The following is a 22,262-nucleotide window of genomic DNA, read 5'->3' as shown; positions in this document are numbered from 1 at the left end:
AAAATTGCTCCCGTAGCTGCGTCTACGGTGTGTAGATATATACTGAATTGTAAGTCGCTTTGGATAACAGCGTCTGCTAAATGACCGTAATGTGAGAAACACAAGGGCTTGTTGATTTGTTTAATACACAAACAATGCATAAATGATGATTGGGGATGTACTGTATAGTTTTTTATAAGTATAAGGTATTATGTAAACAAAGTGAAGAATACCGTGTAGGTTATTTTTGCTATTTACAGTTATTCCACAGTTGTACGCTAAACTGACCCATCCGCTACTTACAGAAACGTATTGACGGCTTAAAAAAGGAGAGGGAGACTGTTAAGGACCAAATGACCATGGCGGAAAATGAACTGCAGAAAACCGAAGATTTGGTGAAAGCGCTATCTGACAGCAAAGCGGTACGTTCGTCAAACTGTAACTTGCATGTTCTTTGCCCAAAGTTTTTTTTCTGTACTCGGCATGAGCCACACACTGACACACTGTAGCTATGTTATGTTAAAAGGCCTCATGTCTGATCTCACACGAGCGAGCTGTCAGGTCCCAACATGCCGTCCGCTCAGATAACGATTCCCTGTTTTTTGCTCGCCGTTCAAATTGGTATTTGTTTCAAATAACTTGCACCCATTCACCTGTCCTTCTCCTTTCTAGGAATATGAGCAGCTGGCAGCACAGATGGATGGTGCCAAGACTGACTTGACCAAGAAGGTGAATAACATTACCAATGCCGCTGCCAAGAAGGACATTGTGGAGGCTGCGGAGGAACATGCTAAGAACCTTGACAAGCTGGCAAAGGAACTTGAGAAGTATGTTGTTTGCACATATAGTAAAGACACACTATCTCTATTATAACCTTAGGGCTAATGAGTGGATTTAAGGGGAACTTTGTCTGTTGTTTTATGCTAAGTTTTTCTTGGTGGTCCAGTGCTATTCAAGCATAGTGTGTAATTTGTATCTGTTCTCCATGTGCCCCTTGTTATCCTGTATTACAGTGCTGTTAAGGACGCAAGTGGACGGACTGAGGTTCGGAACGCCAAAGACGCTATTGATGCCTACAAGAACATCACAGATGCAATTAATGCTGCTGAGGCTGCAGCTAATGAGGCCAAAAGTGCAGCAGACAACGCCCTGAATGTAAGCCACAGACTTGATTCCTTAGAAATGAAGTAACTGCACACTCTTCTTGGAATTATATGCAATTCATTAATTATCAGTGAGAATATTTTGATATATTGTTTCACTTTAACTAAATTTTTTTTTTCTTTCTTTAGAATGTAAAAAAACAGAAGCTCACAGAAAGAGCGAAAGACCTGAAAGAGACCAGTGATGACCTACTGACGAATGCAAAGGAGGCAGAGACAGACCTCCAAGGTATTCAGCCCTACTATGAAACTGTTGTTTTTAAAATAAGCCAAAAGCTGGTCACTAATTCTTGTATTTCTGTAAAAGACACTGCAGCTGATGTTACTGACCTGAAGACCCGCCTGAATGCTGCTGACAAGAAGAAGAAAGCTCTTCAGCAAGACCTGCTCAATGCAAAGAACCGATTAAACAGCAGCATCAGAGGTAGAACAAGTCAAGGCATTATAGCATAGTCTATTGCCAGGGTTCATATTTCCCCTAATCACTCCTTTCTTCAAATCAGATGACATCAGCGGTATGATTGATGACGCCAAGAGGAAGGCAGCTTCAGCCAATGACACGGCCACTAACACTATGGACAAACTGAATGCCATCAGAAAGGAAATTGGCAAAATCAGTGTCACTCCTGTAGACTCTAACCTGGGCAATATTCTGGATGATGTGGACCAGTCAGGTGAGAGGCCTTGCGTCACATTAGGCAATACTTTAATTTTTTTTTGGGGGGGGTACAGAATAATCAGTTTTTAATATTTTGAAGATTAAAAGTAAAGTACTGCACAAAACAAAAAAAAATTCTCTCGCTTATATTTCCAGTCAAGAACTTGCTGAAAACCATCCCGTCTCTGAATGATAAGATCTCAGAGGTGGAGAACCTGACCTCGCAGTTCCCATCCATTAGCAACGTTTCTGAGAACATCGAGAAGATCAAAGAGCTCATCGAACAAGCTCGGGACGCAGCTAACAGGGTGAGGTCCCACTCTGTAAATACATCCATGACCAAGCCCAAATCAAACCAATGTATCCTCTATTTTTCCTTGATGGGTCTAATTCCCTTTTTGGTGTGTTTTCTCCAGATTGTGGTCCCGATGAACTTCTTAGGCGATGGCCACGTGGAGCTGCGTGCACCAAAGAATCTGGAGGATCTGAAGGCCTACACGTCCCTGTCTCTGTCGCTGCAGAGACCTGGGGGCAGGGGAGATGGAAGACGTAGACGTAGACAGGCCAGCAACAAAGAAGACATGTTTGTGCTGTATCTTGGCAGCAGAGATGTAAGTGACTCCAAATGGATGTGAATAGATTAATATAAATATTTACTTTGTAGTGATTGTACACAAGGCATTAACAAACTGTGTCTCATAGTCTTCTAAGAACTACATCGGTATGGCTCTGAGGGGCAACGTGCTGTACGGTGTGTACAAGCTCAACGGAGCCGTGTATGAGATGGAAACGGATGTAATTTCCAAGTCCGTGACTGAGCCGGCCAAGTTCGATAGAGTGAACCTACGCAGGTAAACTGACAACATAATTATGCTGTAAATCCCCTGTTTTCAGTGTTGTGTGTTTCAGAGCACATTTATTTAATTTCTGCTCCTATCCACTTGGACTTGCTACATAGCGTTCAGGGGAAATGACCAAGGGAATTTGTGAAGAATGTGCATGTTGTAAATGTCACATTTTTTCCCCTCTTCCAATTTAGGATTTACCAAGATGCAGTGATGATCCTCACCAAAGATATCACTTCAGACAACCCCGGTACGCCAATTGTGAGCAAAAATCAAGGAAACGAGAACAAGAACCTCCTGGACCTCAGTCCCAGTGATGTTGTTTTCTACGTTGGAGGCTACCCTAGCAACTTCACTGTAAGCAACAAGGAAATAAGAACAGCAATACTATACATTTCTTTATTTTCAACAAGCATGGGTTTTATTAATAACTTTTATCTGTTTTGCTTCTCCTCAGCTGCCAGCTCCTCTCAACTACCCCAAGTACAAGGGCTGCATTGAGTTCTCCTCTATTAACAACAAGGCCGTCAGTCTCTACAATTTTGAAAAGGCAGAGCGAATTAATGTAGCCTCACCATGCAAGAGGTATGTCCTAATATGATTAGTGTTGACTAAACTGTTTGTGAACAATAAACATGCTTCTATGCCTTTTCAATGGCATGTGAACCATTATGAATTATTTTAGTCATTATTTAAACATGAAAAAAAATCAACACTAATTGCCATCTAGTGTTTGACATTTTTAGTATCACCCCACCCCAGTTTTTGATGTCATCCCTGTGGCATGAATGAATACAAATTTTTACATCTTCTTTTTGGTAGCTCCCTGAACAAGGGTGTTAAATTGTATTTATTTTTATTTTATTGTTTTTGAAGATGTTGAGATCTGGGTGTTTCCTCACGATGTAGGTCAGTTTGTAAGTGTGTTAGCCCAAGTTAGACCAGTGAGCTCTCTTTCCCTGCCTCTTGCCCAATTCATGTTTGAGAAGGCTTCAGCCCCTCTGTGATCTTGAATACGTGGGATAGACGAGGGAAAATTCTTTGAAGATGGTTGAAGTTTCAGACATATGAGCAAAGGCTATCTGTCTGTAACTTAAGACATGCATTTCATAATCAAATTTTGGAAATATAATTTTCTGACTTTTTCTTCCCTCTATCCAGATATGTAGCTCAAATGGATTCTGACCACTTTGAAGGCACTGGCTATGGCAAAGTGGCTGTAGAAAAAACATCTAAACTCATCCGCATCGGTATGAGCGTCTATTCTCGTTCAGAAAACGGTCTGCTGTTATACATAGGAAATGAGGTAAATCATTGTTTCTATTATTGTTTGTGTCTATACAAACCTTCTGTTTGAATGAATTTTGAGTAGAATTATATGTACTATTTGCAAGAATTTGATTACTCTGTTTCCCCCGCAACATAGGGCAATTACATCACCGTGACGATTGAGAGGGGCGTCATTCACATAGGTAGTAATTCTGGAAAAACTCCAGCTATAAATAACGAGAAAACATTCCCGGTAAGAAGCTTTTTGTTTTTGTTTTCTGCAATCACTCAGGTTCCTTGATTGATATATACTCAACCGTATAGCATTTGTAAATCAAGAATCCTTAATTCAACCACATCTTGCTCCTTTGTCCTTTCTTCAGACAAGTGACTATGAAGACATCCTCATCATTAGTAAAAGCGACGGGGAAATTATTGTCCGCATGTCCGGTAAAGAATTGGCCAAAGCCCAAACTACGTTACTCGACAACCAATTTACAGAATATTACATTGGTGGTGCCCCTAAAGACTTGAGGGAAAGGTACTTAATCAATTTTTCTCTTCATCATTGCATGTTGAAAGGTAGGTGGTCAACCTTTTTCCACTTTATTGAGAGTATTTTGTTCCTCTTCACAGAGATAATATCACCATACAGCCATTCAATGGATGCTTGAAGAGAATTAAGCTGAATAACGACATTAAAACTGTTACCGACCAAGTGGGCATCAACAGAGGTTGTCCCAAGGATTCCTTGGTAGGACATTGACCTCTGCATCCCGAACCAGTCACCAGCATTCATATCACTGACCAAAATACACTTTTGGCTTTTGTGTCTGCTAATAAACTAATTAACTAATGTATAATGTCCATGTTCTTGTCTAGGTTTGTCGTAACGCAGAGTTCAGCTTGGGGAGCTCCCTGTCAGCTGACCTGCCAGACTTTAGTCTGGCCGATAAGGTCACTGTGTCTCTCGGATTCAAGAGCACACAGAATGAGGGTCTCATTCTGCAGGACAAAAAGCTGGTCAGTCCTTACATTTATTTTGAAATATGATGTTTTAATTGTGACTTTATGAGATTGGAGTTGTTTGAGACAACAGGTAAAACTTGATCACATTTTAAACCTTTTTTTTTCTTTCTGTTTTCCAGGCTAATGGGATGAATCTTGCATTGGAAAATGGCCATGTGGTTCTAAATTTCAACAACAAGTTCTGGAAATCAAACAAACCATATCACGATGGCCAGTGGCATTATTTGACTATAACCAAAAGAGGTGAAAGGTATGAAAGAGGCAACGATTTTTCTATATTCAAACATAAAATATCCATACATATGTAACAATGTTGTTACAAATATACACATGTTTGTGGTTTGGTGTGATCTTAGCAGATATGTGGGCTCAGTTTCACACAGAAAAGAACATTGACAGTGACACCCCTTCCTTGCCCAGCAGTTGAAATGTATAACCTGTAAAATAAAATACAATGCAAAAGAAAATAAATAAACTCTGAAGCTAGTGTAAAAAAAAGAAAATACTACGATGATTTTTTTTTTTTACAACAGTGTCGGGCTGCTTATTGATGATGAAGACAAGGGTCAGGTGCACAGTGGCAGCACTTCCATACCTGACACAGGTGGCTTCTTGTTCCTGGGAAAAGACAAGTTCAAAGGCTGCATTTCCAACCTCTACACGAGACGGTAATATTTCCTTACTTTGCCTTGCGTAGCTGCATCATTTTGAAATACATCAAGATTTGTGCACAGTGATTGTTTGCCTGTTTATGTTATATCTGTAATTTGTTCTGTTTGCAGGCAAGGCAGGCTGTTCGAGGCTGAGGACTTAAGCCAATTCCAGGCTTCTGGAGATGTCTTGCTGGATGTGTGTCCTGCTGATACTCTTGCTCAACTGATGCTGGACCGCGCCTCTAAGAAGGTGAGAGTTTGTTTATTGTTGCTGTAAACGAGTGAAAAAGCTGACATTTGGATGAAATAATCAAAACTTCTTTTCAAAGCTTATCAACTTGGTTCTCGTTCATTTGAATTAAGTGACATTATTGTCAACGACTAGAGCAATCCATCTTGTTTAAAGGTAAAACTAGCATACATTATGAACATGGTGACTCTATGAGTGATTTCACTTACAAGCAGTAAGTCATACCCATATTTATCTTTCCCTTTTGTAACGTTCATACATTTGTAAAATTAATAATCGCTCAGTGTTTGTCTTATATTGACATTGTTTACATTGTATTTTGCTGCCTTATTTCCAGAGATGAAGAAGAAGGAGCCCTAAGAACTGCTGACGCTGACAAGAATCTAATATTGACATGAAAAAACTGGCAGCTTGCACCACAATGTTCTGTTGCCTATGCAGAAGCTCATTTATCTGCAGTGTATTTAAATAAAAAGTTGCTTGGACATTCCCATTAATCATAAGAATTATTAAATGTTCTGTATATCTGCCTATTCTATTTAAAAATACAGTAATTACAAACAAAAACTTGTGAATAACAAGCTTGAAATCAGCTCATGTCTCTTTTCTTTCTTTCGTGTAACTCAGTAATGAACCACTTTCTATCATTCATTCACAAGCATGTGCCCTCTTACACACTATTGTCAAACCTAATGGAAACACTCGCAGACATGCCTTATTATACAATAATATAAATCGTAACTTCATCATAACAGTTCATGTCCAATAAACAAAATCTGCATCTCAGTTTCTCACCATCCTCTGGCTCACGACCCTGTTTTACTTAACAGAATGCATGACACACTTTAATACTCTACTTGTATTGACAAATTGTAATTCAAAATTGAATGCCTATCAAATGGAAACCCTTGCTGTTGTGGGCCACTGAAGCCCTGTGAGATTTTATTACATAAATAAACTTACCAAAACTAAATTTATCAGTGTACCACTTCTCTAAAATGAATGGGATCCCAACAATAAGGTTGAGTAACAGTGATCTACATTATAATTATGTAGCCAGTCGGAAGTTCAGGAAGGCATTTCCTGAGACGAAATGTTGGTATTTCACAGCTAAGCTGGACCTCACGATGAAATATGCGAGGCCTAGAGGAGCTTACAATGTTCAGACACATTATCAAAGCATGATTACATCATTTCTTTAAATCTCTGTGGATCTTGTATGCCCACCATAATATACTAAGCTCTATTCTTTTGATTTGAAGCATGTGATTAACGGAGGCCATATCACCAACGCAATCTAATCTCCAACAACCACTGACCCACAATAGATAATGAATAATGGATTCTCAGCTGCTGCATGAGGTCAAACAAGTGAAAAAAGAATCCATTGACACTACCATCTGGACTTATATAATGGATCAATTTAACTAAAGGAGTAACAGAAAGGCAAAATGTAGAAGAGGCGTTGCTGTGAAATTCAGTTAAGATTCATGTAATAATATCACACATAATTTAACACTGAGTGTAAGAGGATTTTTTTTTTTTTTTGGGGGGGGTCTCTCATCCATTAGTGGTGTTTTCTGTTATACCGGGACTACAGGAGCCATTTCAAAAAGGTCTTTGAGTCGATTTACAGTTTATCAATCTCTGCACCTCCATTACAATTTCATTCCTGTTAAAATCACTCAAATCATAATTCCTCACAATCCAAACACACCTCTGAGTAAATACAACGTTTATGGGTGTTGTGCTGCTACAAGAAACTCAATCTGATAGTAAAAACCTCAATGTACATCTAATGTAATTACAAAATCCACACTGACCCACCAGCAATCATCACTACTAACTAAATGAGTGATGAAATCATAACTACCAGGCTGTACTTGGCTATTTGTCTAAACTATTGAATGTTGGTTGTTAACTATCTCTGGAATACATCCGCATTACAACAGTCAGTTATTTAGTGTAGTAGATCTCCAATAATTCTTGACATTGGTTTAAGTAATTTTAAAAGCAAAAAAGACATTCTCTAGCTTCGCAGTCAGGAATGTTTGCTGTTTTTCTCATTGTTCTGTGATAGTAAACTGAATATATTTGGGTTTTGGGTTTTTACATTTTATTTTAGTCGATTAATCTACCAAATAAGACACAGAAGAATCGAATTGTGAAAATAATTGTTAGTTGAATCGTTGGCTGCATTCATTTATCAGTGAACAACATTTCACCTGCACACAAGATATTGTCTGCTTGTGGAGCCCCAATTTAATAAAGTATATATTGTATTTTATATATATTAACTATGATTATGGTCATTCTTACCACTATATAGTGTTGTATGCTCCCATCTTGATTTATTGACAGTAAATAAGTAGAACCCCTTTGGAGACATCCTCGAAGATGAGACAAACAACGATTTGATGGCCTACTTTGTGCTGAGTGTCTCTTTTGTCTGTTTGTGCTCTTTTAGGATGTTGTGATGCAGGCGATTAATGAGACTCTATCAGCATGTGCATTGCCTGCCTTGATTCCAAATGCTTATCGCATGGGCGGCCCTGTTAGCAGCCTGAGCTACAGCCTTCCACTACAGGTCCTGCAGCCCAGGCAAGTACACATGCATGCACACATGCAATGTTCAGTGGAAGATTTCTAAATGAAGCGTGCTTGTCTGAGTCTGTCATCTCAAGAACTATGCTACAGTTATATCAGAGCCAACACACACAAACACTAAAGATGGTGTCTTTCTCTCTTTATCCTTGCCAGGCCCCACTTTTCACTAGATGTCAGGACTCGAGCTCCTGAAGGCCTGCTGTTCTTTGCTGCTACCAGAGGAGGGCGCTCTCATCTCGTTTTATACATATCCAAGGGCAGGATCAGACTGTCTGTGGGCAAACAGAAGGAGATCTTCAACAGGGAGAAGTACAATGATGGGAAGTGGCACTCGGTCAGTGGACTCACATGATACGAATCACGTGTTTATCATGATGCTACTATGGATCACGCAATCCCCTTCAAGAACAAAGCTAAATATTCTATCATTATTTATGTGTATTGCGAATATGTTGCCTGCAGGTCATTTTCAGTTTGGAGAAGAAGAAATTTCGACTGGTTGTAGATGGGATCAGAGCCCAGGATGGTCTGCTGACAAATGCTGAGTTGACGTCCATGCAGCAATTTGTGTCACCTGTGTACCTGGGCAGTGCCCCAGAGTCCCTTCAGAGAGAGCTGAAGGTAAAAGAAAATCACACAAATTCACACCCTCAAACAAATTGTTCACAAATTGAAATATCTATATTTTTGTAATGTTTTTGTTTGTTTTGCTTTTAGTTGAAGGCCCTTCCAAAGCAAAGTGTGTCCGGCTGTATCCGTAATTTTAAAATGAATGGAGCACCAATGTCAAATCCAACCACAAACCACGGTGCTGGCCCCTGCTTTGAGGGACAGACACAAAGAGGAGCTTACTTCTCAGGGAATGGAGCACATGTCATTACCAGTGAGTCCTTCTCTCTGATAGCAATCTGATACTCTTGACGACTATAATGATCTCTATCAGCTACTGTTGGCCATCTATAGGAATTGCAACCGCATCCACATAATTTGACTCTTCCTATACAACTTAAAGAGACAAAATGCTAATAAGACATATAGTATAGACGTATCCAAAAAGGTGCTAAGATAGACATGTCAGTGGACATGAGTGGGGTTTCCTAAAAAAAGGAAGTATCTTCAAGAAGAGGGCTGTAAGTGATCGTATTTGAAATTTGAAGGTTATTCCATTTAGCAAAAAATCTTAATATAGATAAATATAAATGTATAAATATTTCTCTCAGAAATATTCTACAGATAACTTAATTGCTATAATTTTTAGTTGGTATCCTGACAAGAACTATATATTTATGTATATTTAAATAAGATACTGTTTATATTAATAATTTGTGGAAAATAAACACAGAATTGTCCTTGAAAAAAACTGCGAGGTCCATTTAGCCCTTGTAATGTATTTTTAAAATATGTATTGTACATATTTGTTCAATTTTTCATATGCTTGTAATGTATAAACATGCGGGAAGACATCTTTGCACATTCTGTACAATGAAAAGTAAAATACACACTAGATATTAACTGGAATTGATTAATTAAAGAACTCTGTCTCCATGTTCTCTATAATTAGTTTGAGTTAGCCCTTTCAAAGAGACTTCAGTGGAAATTAGTTTCATGTCAGTTCCTTCTAAGTCGCTATGAGACCCGAAAGAGTCTCCATGATATGTTCATTTCAAGGCTTTCTCCTCAATATTTTGATACTTACGGTCTAAATTATGATTGATATATATATATATATATATATATATATATATATATATATATATATATATATATATGTACACATTAAAATTCCCACGAAGACAACCGTGAAAATATCTGTTTTGTTTTTCAGATGACTCCTTTATTGTGGGCTCCAGCTTTGAGCTGCTGTTTAATATTCGTCCGCGTAGCCCAACTGGACTCCTGCTACATGTTGGTGATTCCAGCTGGAACCAATATGGACCTGCAATGGGCCACTATCTCACTGTCTACATGCTCAGAGGAGAGGTGAGGCCTGACAGTCAGTTTCCAGACACCACATCTGCTGTTTTTTTTTCCCTGGCTGGATACTCTTGACCCAAAATATTAGTTTTTGGAAAGTAGAGACTCAGTTGAACCGGGTCTGGATTGGTAAAACACATCTCCAACTGTCTGTGTCTTTGTTTAGGGGACTTCAACATTACAGAGCAGATCTTACATTTAACTTAGACTGTAAAGGTACCTTTACATAAAATGCATTCCCCATCCATGTGATTAAAAGCACTGTGTTTGAACTTGCTCCCATTCACAGGTGGTGGCACAAGCCAACAATGGCAAAGGGGAATTCAGGGTGTCGGTGAAGCCGAAAGCTTCTTTATGTGATGGATTGTTTCATAAAATTTCAGGTAAAATGCACACAGTCACTTCATGAAAGACATCATTCACGACAAACTAAAACTGCTTTTAGAAGTTATTAGGATACTGATATAAATTGTATTTTGCATTAAGTCACTGTCCATGTGTCTTCTAGTGATCAAGAGGAAAAATGTTGTGCAACTGCACGTGGACACAATGGACCATTACAAGATAGGACCACCTTCGTCCACTATAACTTTGACCAAAGAATCATTGTATGTGGGTGGCATTCCTGGTGAGTATTAATCTCTCTCTCACTCTCACTCTCACTCTCTCACACACACACACACACACACACACACACACACACACACACACACACACTCCTCAGTCTAAACCTATGTTATTTTCCTCAGTGTCCTTATGTCTCCTTTGTTTTCGTCCCTGTCTTACTTTGTATAATTTCTTGGCTCATATATGTGTTCATGTACTTGTCTGCACTTGTTTTGTACTCACTTCTAAACAATTAAAAACATTAAAATAAAAAATATCTGAGAGTTAATCTAGTTATTTAAATGTTTGTTCAGTTTATTCATACGTACATTCTCACATATTCACCCCATGTACCTTCCTTTCTGCTGCAGAGACGGCAATGCAACAGATGCTCCCCGTCACATCGTCCTTTGTGGGATGCATCCAGGATATGAGGATCAACGGTGACTCGGTCTCTTTCGACAGGCCGTCGGGTGTGTTTGGTCCGGTCAACCTCAAAGAGTGTCCAGGCTGAACGTCTCACTGCATCATCATGAAACAAACCTTGGGACCACGTCCACCGCCAACCATGTGCAATCTGTTACCAAGACAGCGAATGTGTTTGTGTGTAAGAATGTGGATTTTATGAGGTGTGCAATTCAGTGTGTGTGTGTGTGTGTGTGTGTGTGTGTGTGTCTACGTGTGTGTGTGTGTCTACGTGTGTGTGTGTGTGTGTGTGTGTGTGTAAAATAGAGATATGAGCAGCAGCTTACAGGTTCATATTTGCTGCTCGGTTAAACATTTCTGTATTTATTTTGTGATAAAATCATGTATCAGGGCACCACTTCACATATTCTAACAGTTGTTTTAAAGTCTGATGTGTTACTTCATTGATTTTCTGTCGACAATCAAATGCTTCTGAAAGTGCTTGTGATTGGTCAGGGCTGCAGTAGGATCAACCCAGCACTTTAAGAAAACAAATGATGCCTTTTTGATGGTGCTTTAATGTAGATCATCGTTATTAGTTTTTTCTTTAGTTTTTTTTGTTTGTTTGTTGGAAAGTTTTTACTAGAATAATTACATTTACAACCAAGATGCTCAGTTCAGTGACATTTCAGGGGCTGCCCAGCTGTTTTACATACATATCCACATGCCAGCATATACAAATCTGCATTTTAACTGGTTAATAGTCATGGAGTCTTCACACAGGCCATGAAATCACATGGTTTTCACCACTGTATTTCTGTTCTGAATTAATTCTCCATTTTGCATTCCTTTTCCATGCATGAGGATGTACTGCGTGGCTGTTCATGTCAGTTACGCAAGAAAACAGCATGAAGTTTGTGGAGCGTTGTCTATGAGTTGAAAACCAATATAGATGCCATTAGTTTCTAATAAGTCTCACAAGTCATATTTGGGACCATTTAGCCCATATTACTATAATATTGATAGTAATACAACAAAAAACAACATGTATTTGATGTATTTAAAGTCCCCAGCTAATTTTTACTTACTTGCTTTTTACATTTGTTAAAAATGTGTGACAAATGAAAAAATATGCATGATGATTGGACATGATGATTTTTTTACATGCATTCCTGTCTTGTGACCACTGATTTGTAAGACAATTTGTAATTAATGTTCTTTATAAATACTTTTCAGTGCCATAAGTATTTCTTGAAAAATATCTTTTGTCTTGGGATCATGCATTTTTTCAGACACCCCGGTATTAATTGCTAAATTGCACTCACTGATGTCTCATTTTGTTGTATGCCTGTTGCCTCGACTCCTATCTCCTCGTGTCTCTTCCTTCTCTCCTCTGCTCGCATCTTAGGTGGGAGGGACTAAGACGCTAGGGGAGGAGGTTATGAAAGGAAACGAGGATGTAAATACTGAGACATGAGAAGAGCCCACAATCTGAACACAATAGACAATTTTTCAAAGCAGACATTTTGACTTTTCAGGAAAAGCACAGGGAAAATGAATCACTATTAACAATGGCTCACGTCTGGTAACAGGCAACAGCTATCAAAATAAATTATGTGATTATGTGCATTGTACCAGTGGTTGCTTTATGTGAGCTGTCATGCATTTCATAACACTACTCGAACATTTCTAAAATGTGTCTATTATAAAGTACAACATATAAATATATGTATTTTGTCATCAGTGATCCTTCAACATTGAAATTTGTCATGACACCTGAGTTCCCTTTAAACAAATGTTGTAATATAACTCTACATTGAAAACCATGGCACTGGTGGACACTGTCAGTGCAGTGCCCAATTTCAGAGGAGTGAACCATTTCATTTTTAGATTAGATTAGATTTAGATTAAAGTTTCCTATGATTGTGCTTCCTTATAGAAATTTGCTGGAGTGTAACTCCACCAGATAGCATGAAAGTGTTGTGACCAAAGAAGTGACTTGCACAGACATCTAGTTGTGTATGATATCAGTTCTGATATACTGGATAATATATGTATTAACTTCCCTTATGTACAGAGGAAACTCTTGTGTAAAAATATTTCGTGGAAAAATAATGTGTAATGTAATGTATAATCCCTGTGTTGCCACTGCCAGTAATAGATAACATTTGCTAATCAACAACCTTTCTGTTTGTTTAAAGACTGTAACGTCACGCCTCCTCATCCTGTGAAATGTCACAACATTTTAACTTACTAGGACAATTGTGACAAACAGAGACATAGCCTATTTAACTGCTTAAAGATGCTGGAGAATATCAAACAGGAGCACATATCCACAGCTCCTCCGTTGACTAACTCGCGCTTTTCTCCTTTTGAAAGCCCCACCTCTGCTGATTATTGCGTAGTCGTGTCTCGCGACTGATAGGAAAGCCGATAATTCCGATAGCACGCAAAGGCAGCGCATTTCCTGTCTGCACGGACCACACGATCCACCGGTCAACAACCAGCGACTATCACACACGCGCATGTAACGTTAGTTAGCCGTTAGTCATTTGGACCTGTTCGCTTATCCGTCTCCTAGCGTCAGAATATGAACTTGACTGAGTTTGCTCTAAACTGTGCCACCGGCTGAGACTGTGAGTCGCTCGACTAGCGAGACATACCGCACCTCTCCTTCTCCGCGGCCGCTTTCCAGCTCTTCTCCTCCGGTACCGCGTGTGTCAATGGCGGACCCAATAGAACCGGCCCCGGGCAGCGTGGCGGATGACAAGACGGACGATCTCGACGAGGCAGAAATGGCACTGAAAGGAATCAATATGCTCCTCAACAATGGATTCAAGGAGAGCGACGAGCTCTTCAGACTATACAGGTCTGTGAGTGTCTAGAGACAATGAGGCAATGTGTCTGTCTATTTTGACGTCTGGGAAACATTTCAGTGATCGATGCTTAAACGTTCTCTACGGGGGAGGTTGTTACAAATGTAAAGGTATTGTGTCCACTACTGTGGTCAACCGACCCAAGTGGAAGCCAGAAACGCATCACTTTGCTTAGCGTGCAAAACAAAAACCACAACATCCTTGTCTAGTGTAGCACCCTATGATCAGATCACAAGCTCGTTTAAATACCCTGGGCAAATATATCCACACCCACAGTGTGACTTGGAAAGCTCCAATAGTCTAATGACTTTGTTAGAATAATCTTGCTGTGTATGTAGTGACAGCTTGTTTCAAGTGCTGTCCCATCAATCAGTGTAAATAATATGCAAATGTTTACACATAATGAATTCTGAATAGGTTAGCATTCCTCTCATGCCAGCTATGTCAGCTGGCTTTCAGTTCATCTGAACAGGTTTGTGTTAAATATCTCATTTTGGCCCAGCTAGTTTGTTCACACCACAACCACCTGTCAATTGCTGGATGATCGCAGGCATCTGTCTATGTTTGTCCAAAACCAAGTTGACCAAGTAATTAAGTATGCAAATGTGAAGATTAAATTAGCTAATAACCCAGTGGTGTGTGAATACCTTTTTGTTTTACCTGTTTTAAAGGGCTATTCAAGTAAAACAGGGAAAAACTGGTTTGGGTGACCTCATTATAAACAGCCTGCTAAGGGTCACAAGTACATCACACACTCGGACCATAGTCCACTTGCTGGTTGCAGGATTTTGAATGCGTTGAGTCATTATTATGAACGCTGATGATCTCTAGTAAAAGGTTTGCTTTCAACTTGAATGTTGATGCCACAGAAGGGCAAACCCTACGTGTCCTGACCCCTGGTGGAAGCTTAAATGTCACCTCCGCTAATTGCGTTTAGCACTAGGCATCATCCTGTTTTGATTGCACAACAGCAACAAAGATGGAGGGAAGTGAACTATGCATTACGTAGCGCCTGAGGATGACTGCCTGTATTGACCAGTTTCCTGGTAAGGTTTTCCTAGGTCTCTTAAGGTGGCTCTGTGAGATTATCGCCAAGATTATTTCCACATTCCTATTAAATCAAGTTTTGTCATTTGTCTGACTTAATGTCATTACAGTGAATCCATCTAGTGCTTGATGCATGAAACCGGCTTGACACATTTTTGTCATTCCACCCATAGTCATCTTTGTTGGCATCTAGATCTGTTACCTGCACGCACGCACGCACGCACGCACACACACACACACACACACACACACACACACACACACACACACACACACACACACACACACACACACACACACACACACGTCTCGTACTGACATGTCACTGTTCTTTACCCTCTGTTTCAGGAACCACAGTCCTCTGATGAGTTTCGGAGCCAGTTTTGTGAGTTTTCTGGTGAGTTAAGAAGCAACATCCTTTTGCAGCACTCTACTGTTACTTAGCGGTCCAAATGCTGACAAAGAAATTATTGTAAATACCACTTTAAAAAGCACTTCTGTTTCACAATAAGGTTCAAGGAATTACCCTGATGTTCCTGGCACAAAGCCAGAGGTTGTTTTTTTTTTAAAATTGATGCCTTTTCAAGAAGTGGATTGAATCTCAATAGGAACAAGAGGAAGTTGTCATTGAAACCACTAGATGCATGTTCAGAGATTACCGTTCAAGTTTGAAATATACATATACAATAGTTGAGCCTGCATTGTGAACTTTTTGACAAAACAATATTATGCTATCCTGAAGCTGTTGACATCCAATAGTCGATCAACAAACCTTTATTCTGTTAACTTAGAGTGCTTGCTGCCACCTTCAGTGTCATCTGAAAACGCAGGACACGTGATATTTGAGCTTGACCTCTTAAGGGTGAAGGGAGCAAATGAAGCATGATCTACATATAAGGGGAAGTCTTCATCTATCTTTTATAAATGTATTTGAACAGTGTAAAACACATGAAAAGACCACATGACTTGCAAGGCGACCAGATACCTCAGCACAGTGAAAATCATGGAAAACAAATTCCAGTCATGGAAAACACATGTAAATCAAGAGAAAAAGTCAAATATCCTGGAGAACCTTGTGTCGTGCTGGGAAATAATGTTCTCCTATTTACTTTTAACTGAGAATGAACTGCTAGTCTATCTATCAGAGCTCCGCAAAATGGATAACATTGCCCATCTGAATGTCAAGTTATGTTCACGATCATATTAATGTTTAAATGGTGATGTTAGTCACGTCACACGGTAGCACACACAGGCTGGATGACATTACAACTGAAGTGGTCGAAATTCTGAATTATTTAAGTTACATTATCCCTGAAATGTAAATATTAGTCACTAGTAACTGGTAGTTTCTATTATAATATTATTATATGATGTATTTGTCATAATTTCTAAGCAAGTAAGAGATGATTTAATTGATAGACTGCAAATCTTTTGAATCAGACTCCCACAGAGAGGAATGTTGGTTCATTGTGTGATCCCTCTCTGTCGTACCAGCTTGATCATCACTGAAAATGTTCTGTTAAACTCCTGGAAAATGATCTTTAGGCAAGAGAAGGAACCCCGTTAAGTTAAGCTTTATTTAGTTGGCCAAGCTGTAGTGTGTGCAGTCAGCTTCATGTTGTCTTCAGCAGTTCAAAGAGAAGATGTGCTAAACTGATGTCAAAATAAGGAAAATACCGAACTCCTACGTATTATTTGTTCTTTATGAAATCTGAAAAGTAAGAAGATTCTTCAGTGCCGTTTGTTTTTGTTTTTGTTTTCCTGCTTTCTGGACTCCAGGCTTCAATCCAGGATTAGACGCTTTGCTTGACTTGTAAGACTTTTGGAATAGTTGAATGTAAATAACAGGAGTATTTATTTGGCTCCCTTTTTGTAGAATGCCATGATGACGTTTGAGGAGGAGAAAATGCAGATGGCCTTTGAGGACCTCAAAGCCACGGAGAGACTGTGTGAGAGTGAAAACACCGGTGTCATTGAGACCATTAAAAACAAGCTCAAGAGGAGTGTGAGTAACGTCTTCCAGCATTTCATTTAACAGAATGTATATGATATATTCATGCGACAAATGTAATTTGCCTGAAAAGGAGCATTTTTATGTTGGACCATAATGTCCAGGTTTGCTGTGTGTTAGCTTGCCTGTTACATCAGTCTACAAGTGTGAGCTGTTTGTGTGGGCAGGTGGACTCTCAGAGGTCCGGGGTGGCTGCAGTGGATCGACTCCAGAGGCAGATCATCATTGCCGACTGCCAAGTTTACCTTGCAGTGTTGTCTTTCATCAAGCAAGAGCTGTCGTGTAAGGAAACCGCTCATCAGCACTCGTCGGTTAACTCTGAACGCTGCACATTTACTGGTGCCAAATGATAATGAACTTTGCAGTTTTGAATATAGATGAGTATAAATATAATTTTTTTGAAATACATTTTTTACGGTCCTTGCATAGCATGTTTCACTGACCTCAGCTTCAATCTCCCGGCAGCATACATCAAAGGAGGCTGGATCCTCCGTAAAGCCTGGAAGATGTACAACAAATGTTACAGCGACATCACACACCTGCAGGAGGGCAGAAGAAGACGAGCCTCCGAACAGCAAGCGATGGCGCCTCCATCTCTGTCCAGCCACGGCCGCTCCTCTTCGCCCGGGCCGAGCCCGTCCCTGAGGCCGGACGGCATCAGCCCAGAGGCTCTGGACCGGCTAAAAGGTGCGGTCAGCTTTGGTTACGGCCTCTTCCACCTTTGTATCTCGATGGTGCCGCCGCACCTCCTGAAGATCGTCAATCTGCTGGGCTTCCCTGGCGACCGCCTTCAAGGCCTGTCGGCGCTCACGTACGCCAGTGAAAGTAAGGACATGAAGGCCCCCTTAGCTACGTGAGTATGTGAGTGACTACGTTTGTGTATCTGTATTCTGGCTGTAGCTTCAACATGATCTAACTCGTGCGGTCATAAACAACATGACAAAGTAATGGAAACAAGTGCTGCCTTGTGTTCTTTCTTATTCCTTGAATACATTGGCAACTGTGTTACATAACCCTTTTTTTAAAAGAGTGGAAATGTGGTCATGGCTACCAACTAATCTAAATGTTAATTAATTAAACAATAGTAACACTACTATTGCTATTTAGCATTTTTTTGCTCTCTATTTGTTAAATATGGTTAATGTCACTTCATCAACTATTTAGACCAAAATCCATCCAAATTGTTCTGATTTCATAGCACATGGTGTCATCTTTACACTCTCATTCATTACAGTCTCTGTACCTCCCTCCTAGCCTGGCCCTCCTGTGGTATCACACAGTAGTGCAGCCCTTCTTTGCCCTGGACGGCACGGACACGCAGGCAGGCCTGATGGAGGCCAAATCCATTCTTCAACAAAGGGAGGCTATCTATCCAAACTCCTCCCTCTTCATGTTCTTCAAAGGCAGAGTCCAGCGCCTCGAGGTGAATACATGTTAATAACACATTTTATTCTCTCATGCCGTGTGGCCCGTTCTCCTGCCTTGAGAAAGCTCAATATGGCTTCACACTGTCACTCACACCACAAAGTTCCTCTTTCTAGTGCGAGATAAGTAGTGCCTTGACGTCCTTCCATGATGCCTTAGATCTGGCCTCTGACCAGAGGGAGATTCAGCACGTGTGTTTATATGAAATAGGTACTATTTTTCCCTCTCACATTTCAAACCAGTTTGCTCAGTTCTAGTCCGCATCATGATTTCTGATTGTTGAACATTTTAGGTTGGTGCAGCATGATCGAACTGAACTACGGAGAAGCTTACAGGTCCTTTGAGCGACTGAAGACCGAGTCTCGCTGGTCCCAGTGCTATTACGCCTATTTAACTGGAGGTGGTAACCGTTCAAAAGAAGAAATTAAGGACAATGCTTGTGAGTTTGGCACTGGCTCATAATCCATGTTGTGTTGTGTTGTGTTGTGTTGTGTTGTGTAGTGTGCCAAGGAGCCACAGGTGATCTGGAAGGAGCTGTCAAGGTTTTCAAGGATGTTGAAAGACTTTTCAAACGCAAGAACAATCAGATAGAGTTGTTCTCCACGAAGAGGGTGAGTATGTGTCCAGCTGATTTTCCATTGCACATTTTTGTGAAAATACAGTGAGAATAAGTATGCTTGCACATATTTTATCAGGCTGAGAAACTAAGGACCCCCAGTCTATCCAAAGAACTCTGCATCCTATCTGTGATTGAGATTCTTTACCTGTGGAAAGCTCTGCCCAACTGCTCTACAGCCAACCTTAAGACAATGACACAAGGTACTCGATATGAACTGTTTTAATCAGCAGACTAGTGTTTGTTGTCATTGGGAGTAGCATAACTGTATTTATCTTGTTCTAGTCCTGCACAGGATTGACGATGCCTCATGCGCAGGCCTGAAAAACCTGCTTCTTGGTGCCATAAACGGCTGTCTTCAAAACACCAACGATGCCATTCAGGTACTCCTATGTCAAATTAACAGTACAATGTGGTGTGGAATTATGAGGCAATACAGGATACACTGCACTTACCATTGTAGTTGTAGGTTTGTTTTAGTTAAACAGTATGCTCATCACATAAAAGTCACTACTGTGGTGATGAAAGCTATAACTAATACATCTTTTCCTCCCCTTTTGCAGTTTTTCCATCTGGCTGCAAGAGATGAGGTTGGTCGTCTGAGCAACTCTTATGTGCAGCCCTACTCCTGCTATGAACTGGGTTGTGTGCTGCTGAACAGCCCAGAGGCAAGTTTTTGTGTGTTTGTGTGTGTGTGTGTGATGGTAAGAGATACTATTTCCCTTATCTGAGGTGGTGGAAAAGTCACATAAATATTTTATTGTTTTTTTTTTCCAGTCTGCAGGGAAGGGCAGAGTGCTGATGCTTCAGGCTAAGGTACAGTAGGTTTCTTAATTGCAGTGCTTTTTTGCTCTGTGCTTTCTAAAGATGTGTGCTGGTTATCATTTGATTATTGATTGTGATATCACTAAGTAGTTGGTAGCAAGTAGCATGACTAGTTCTCTGCTAACAGGCTTCATTATTAGTTTACCCCTGACGAAGCCTGGGGGAGATTTTAGATGTGCCGATCAATACACTCACTACCTGATCAGATAATAGCATAACTAATAAAGTAAAGGCAAGCCAAATGCATGGTTCCCTCTGAAGTCAAGGAACTTAGTTACAGAGGGTTGAAGCTGGAAAACCGCAACCAACAAACTCCATAGGCCGTGAATGTAGACTGGGTTTGTGTGGTCTGAAAAGCTACCTCCATGCAAACAGAAGCTCGTCTTCCCCCTGCTCAGTCACCACATCATGATGCACTGACTGAGAAAATAAAACTCCTGTTGAAGGAAATGTTGTCAGCAGTCCTGAGAGTGCGCAAACATGTCCGTCCCCACAAGGAACGACGCTCATTTGCATAGAAAAGCATGGTCTACATCCACGTTCTCAGGGAACCGATGAGAGTGGCTGGCTGAGGCTATGCCTGGTACCTGTCACTGTTCATACGGTTACCTGGACTTCCTCTGTTATGGTGCCCCATGTTGACAAACCCAGGAAGGTTCTGTGCCCTTCTGAGACCTCACACTGCCCTGTTGATTTGAGTAAGTTGTATTTGCATAGCATTTGCATATTCTGACCTCAGTATGGGGGCATGACAAAGCAAAGCAGGCCACATCCCATCCACACTAAGCTGACGGAATAGAAGCTCTCTGCTTCTTTAATGGCTATGCTATGCTGCTACTTGGTTAGGCAGTGAGAGCATTGATCAGTCTGACATGTGCTGACTGCAAAGCACAAATAAAATAACATTTGATTTTATTATTTTTGTCTTTTTTCATGGACTATGCAGGAGGACTATGCCGGCTATGACTTTGAGAACAGGCTCCATGTTCGTATTCACTCAGCTCTCGCCTCAATGAGGGCTGCTGCAGCACAGCCATGACATTTTATCTGCACCTCGGAAAGGACTGGAAGGAATGTCTATAAAAAGCCACAATATCATTCAGGTCACTAGTGATACACTGTTTTGTTTTAATTTATTCATTTTTATTTTTGGATTCTGAGCCAATGCATCATTTTGAATTATTTGCAATATACACATGGGAGAACAGTTACAGGAGGTATGTATATGTTACTGTACTTTTTAATAAATTAATACGTTGGGTATTTATTGATTACATGGTTAATTTCAAAACTAGATGCCAGTCAAATCAGATGAAAAGCTGTAAATTAATTTTGACTATCTGATTTGGAGTCAGGTCAAGTAGAGTAATAGCACATATTCAGTATTTACTGACATAGCAGTTAAAATGAATGACTCAGCCATCTCAGTGTTGGCTTCTTGGTTTTTGTGTAGCCCCTATTTTTAAGCAGAATTGTTTTTATCAGTGTAAATATGTCTTGCACACAGGTTTTAATAGATATCAACATGTGAGCGGCCTAGATGCGCTATATACTGGTTCCTATTTATATTGTTTTGTTTTAAGATAATAAAATGAATATAGTAAAACAGAATTTTGTTGTATCCACTGAACTTGATTAGGTGTACATGATAAATGCATATAATGTGTTGTTCAACAACAAATGATCTTCTTCAGTTAACAACACTGCTGATGTTAAAGGGGAACTTTGGTATTTTTAAACCTGGAACCTATAAATACACTAGCAGTGTTTTTACAGAATATTATGTCACAGTAAAGATATAAAATGTCCTCACCTCATTATTTTATCCTATTAAACATTTATGTGACACAGCCATAAGCCTTTTTTCAGTCCACAAAACACATAACCCCTCCAACAGCCCTGCAAGGGTAAAGAGACGCTCCACTGTTCCACAGCCAGGATGAGACCCGCCATGCTCCTTCTGGATCTGAGGTTCGACAATCTTTAATCTCCCCACCGAGGACATGTTGGTAGGGTTCAGGTGT

The 22,262-nt window shown here is 40.1% G+C and overlaps 2 protein-coding genes across 4 annotated transcripts in view; both read left to right on the top strand.

Annotated features, from left to right (window-relative positions):
- Positions 1–13,072, top strand: part of LOC137866257 (laminin subunit alpha-3-like) — a 53,509-nt gene extending 40,437 nt beyond the window's left edge. The window contains exons 51-77 of the mRNA XM_068702046.1: positions 285–401; positions 652–806; positions 993–1,134; positions 1,272–1,371; positions 1,450–1,566; positions 1,646–1,816; positions 1,957–2,108; positions 2,217–2,411; positions 2,503–2,651; positions 2,840–3,002; positions 3,103–3,230; positions 3,807–3,951; positions 4,072–4,167; positions 4,298–4,455; positions 4,551–4,668; positions 4,797–4,937; positions 5,063–5,193; positions 5,477–5,611; positions 5,726–5,846; positions 8,314–8,447; positions 8,607–8,787; positions 8,916–9,074; positions 9,171–9,336; positions 10,279–10,433; positions 10,717–10,810; positions 10,936–11,055; positions 11,405–13,072. Coding sequence (XP_068558147.1) covers positions 285–401; positions 652–806; positions 993–1,134; positions 1,272–1,371; positions 1,450–1,566; positions 1,646–1,816; positions 1,957–2,108; positions 2,217–2,411; positions 2,503–2,651; positions 2,840–3,002; positions 3,103–3,230; positions 3,807–3,951; positions 4,072–4,167; positions 4,298–4,455; positions 4,551–4,668; positions 4,797–4,937; positions 5,063–5,193; positions 5,477–5,611; positions 5,726–5,846; positions 8,314–8,447; positions 8,607–8,787; positions 8,916–9,074; positions 9,171–9,336; positions 10,279–10,433; positions 10,717–10,810; positions 10,936–11,055; positions 11,405–11,547 — 3,786 coding nt within the window. The 3' untranslated portion in view covers positions 11,548–13,072. The remainder of the gene's footprint in view (positions 1–284; positions 402–651; positions 807–992; positions 1,135–1,271; positions 1,372–1,449; positions 1,567–1,645; positions 1,817–1,956; positions 2,109–2,216; positions 2,412–2,502; positions 2,652–2,839; positions 3,003–3,102; positions 3,231–3,806; positions 3,952–4,071; positions 4,168–4,297; positions 4,456–4,550; positions 4,669–4,796; positions 4,938–5,062; positions 5,194–5,476; positions 5,612–5,725; positions 5,847–8,313; positions 8,448–8,606; positions 8,788–8,915; positions 9,075–9,170; positions 9,337–10,278; positions 10,434–10,716; positions 10,811–10,935; positions 11,056–11,404) is intronic.
- An 802-nt stretch (positions 13,073–13,874) lies between these two features.
- LOC137866089 (tetratricopeptide repeat protein 39C-like) lies at positions 13,875–21,849 on the top strand. 3 transcript variants are annotated; one of them, XM_068701753.1, is made up of 14 exons: positions 13,875–14,307; positions 15,710–15,758; positions 17,238–17,366; positions 17,540–17,654; positions 17,838–18,225; positions 18,627–18,795; positions 18,914–19,007; positions 19,090–19,197; positions 19,299–19,408; positions 19,493–19,616; positions 19,699–19,796; positions 19,977–20,081; positions 20,191–20,229; positions 21,185–21,849. In XM_068701753.1, exons 1-14 carry the CDS (start codon positions 14,162–14,164, stop codon positions 21,275–21,277), a joined length of 1,767 nt encoding a protein of 588 aa, XP_068557854.1. In that variant the 5' UTR covers positions 13,875–14,161; the 3' UTR covers positions 21,278–21,849. The 3 variants fall into 3 exon arrangements, with proteins under 3 accessions (XP_068557854.1, XP_068557856.1, XP_068557855.1); XM_068701755.1 differs by lacking the exons at positions 13,875–14,307; positions 15,710–15,758; positions 17,238–17,366; positions 17,540–17,654 and having other exon boundaries at positions 18,130–18,197; XM_068701754.1 differs by lacking the exons at positions 13,875–14,307; positions 15,710–15,758; positions 17,238–17,366; positions 17,540–17,654 and having other exon boundaries at positions 18,152–18,233.
- Positions 21,850–22,262: the final 413 nt, after the last annotated feature.

This window comes from Cebidichthys violaceus, unplaced genomic scaffold (assembly GCF_023349555.1).
Source record: "Cebidichthys violaceus isolate CVI_PGR_0920_01 unplaced genomic scaffold, fCebVio1.0.p SCAF_8, whole genome shotgun sequence".
Classification (NCBI taxonomy): domain Eukaryota; kingdom Metazoa; phylum Chordata; class Actinopteri; order Perciformes; family Stichaeidae; genus Cebidichthys; species Cebidichthys violaceus.
Note: the sequence above shows the minus strand (reverse complement) of the source record. Positions and strands in the feature narration are given on the sequence as shown.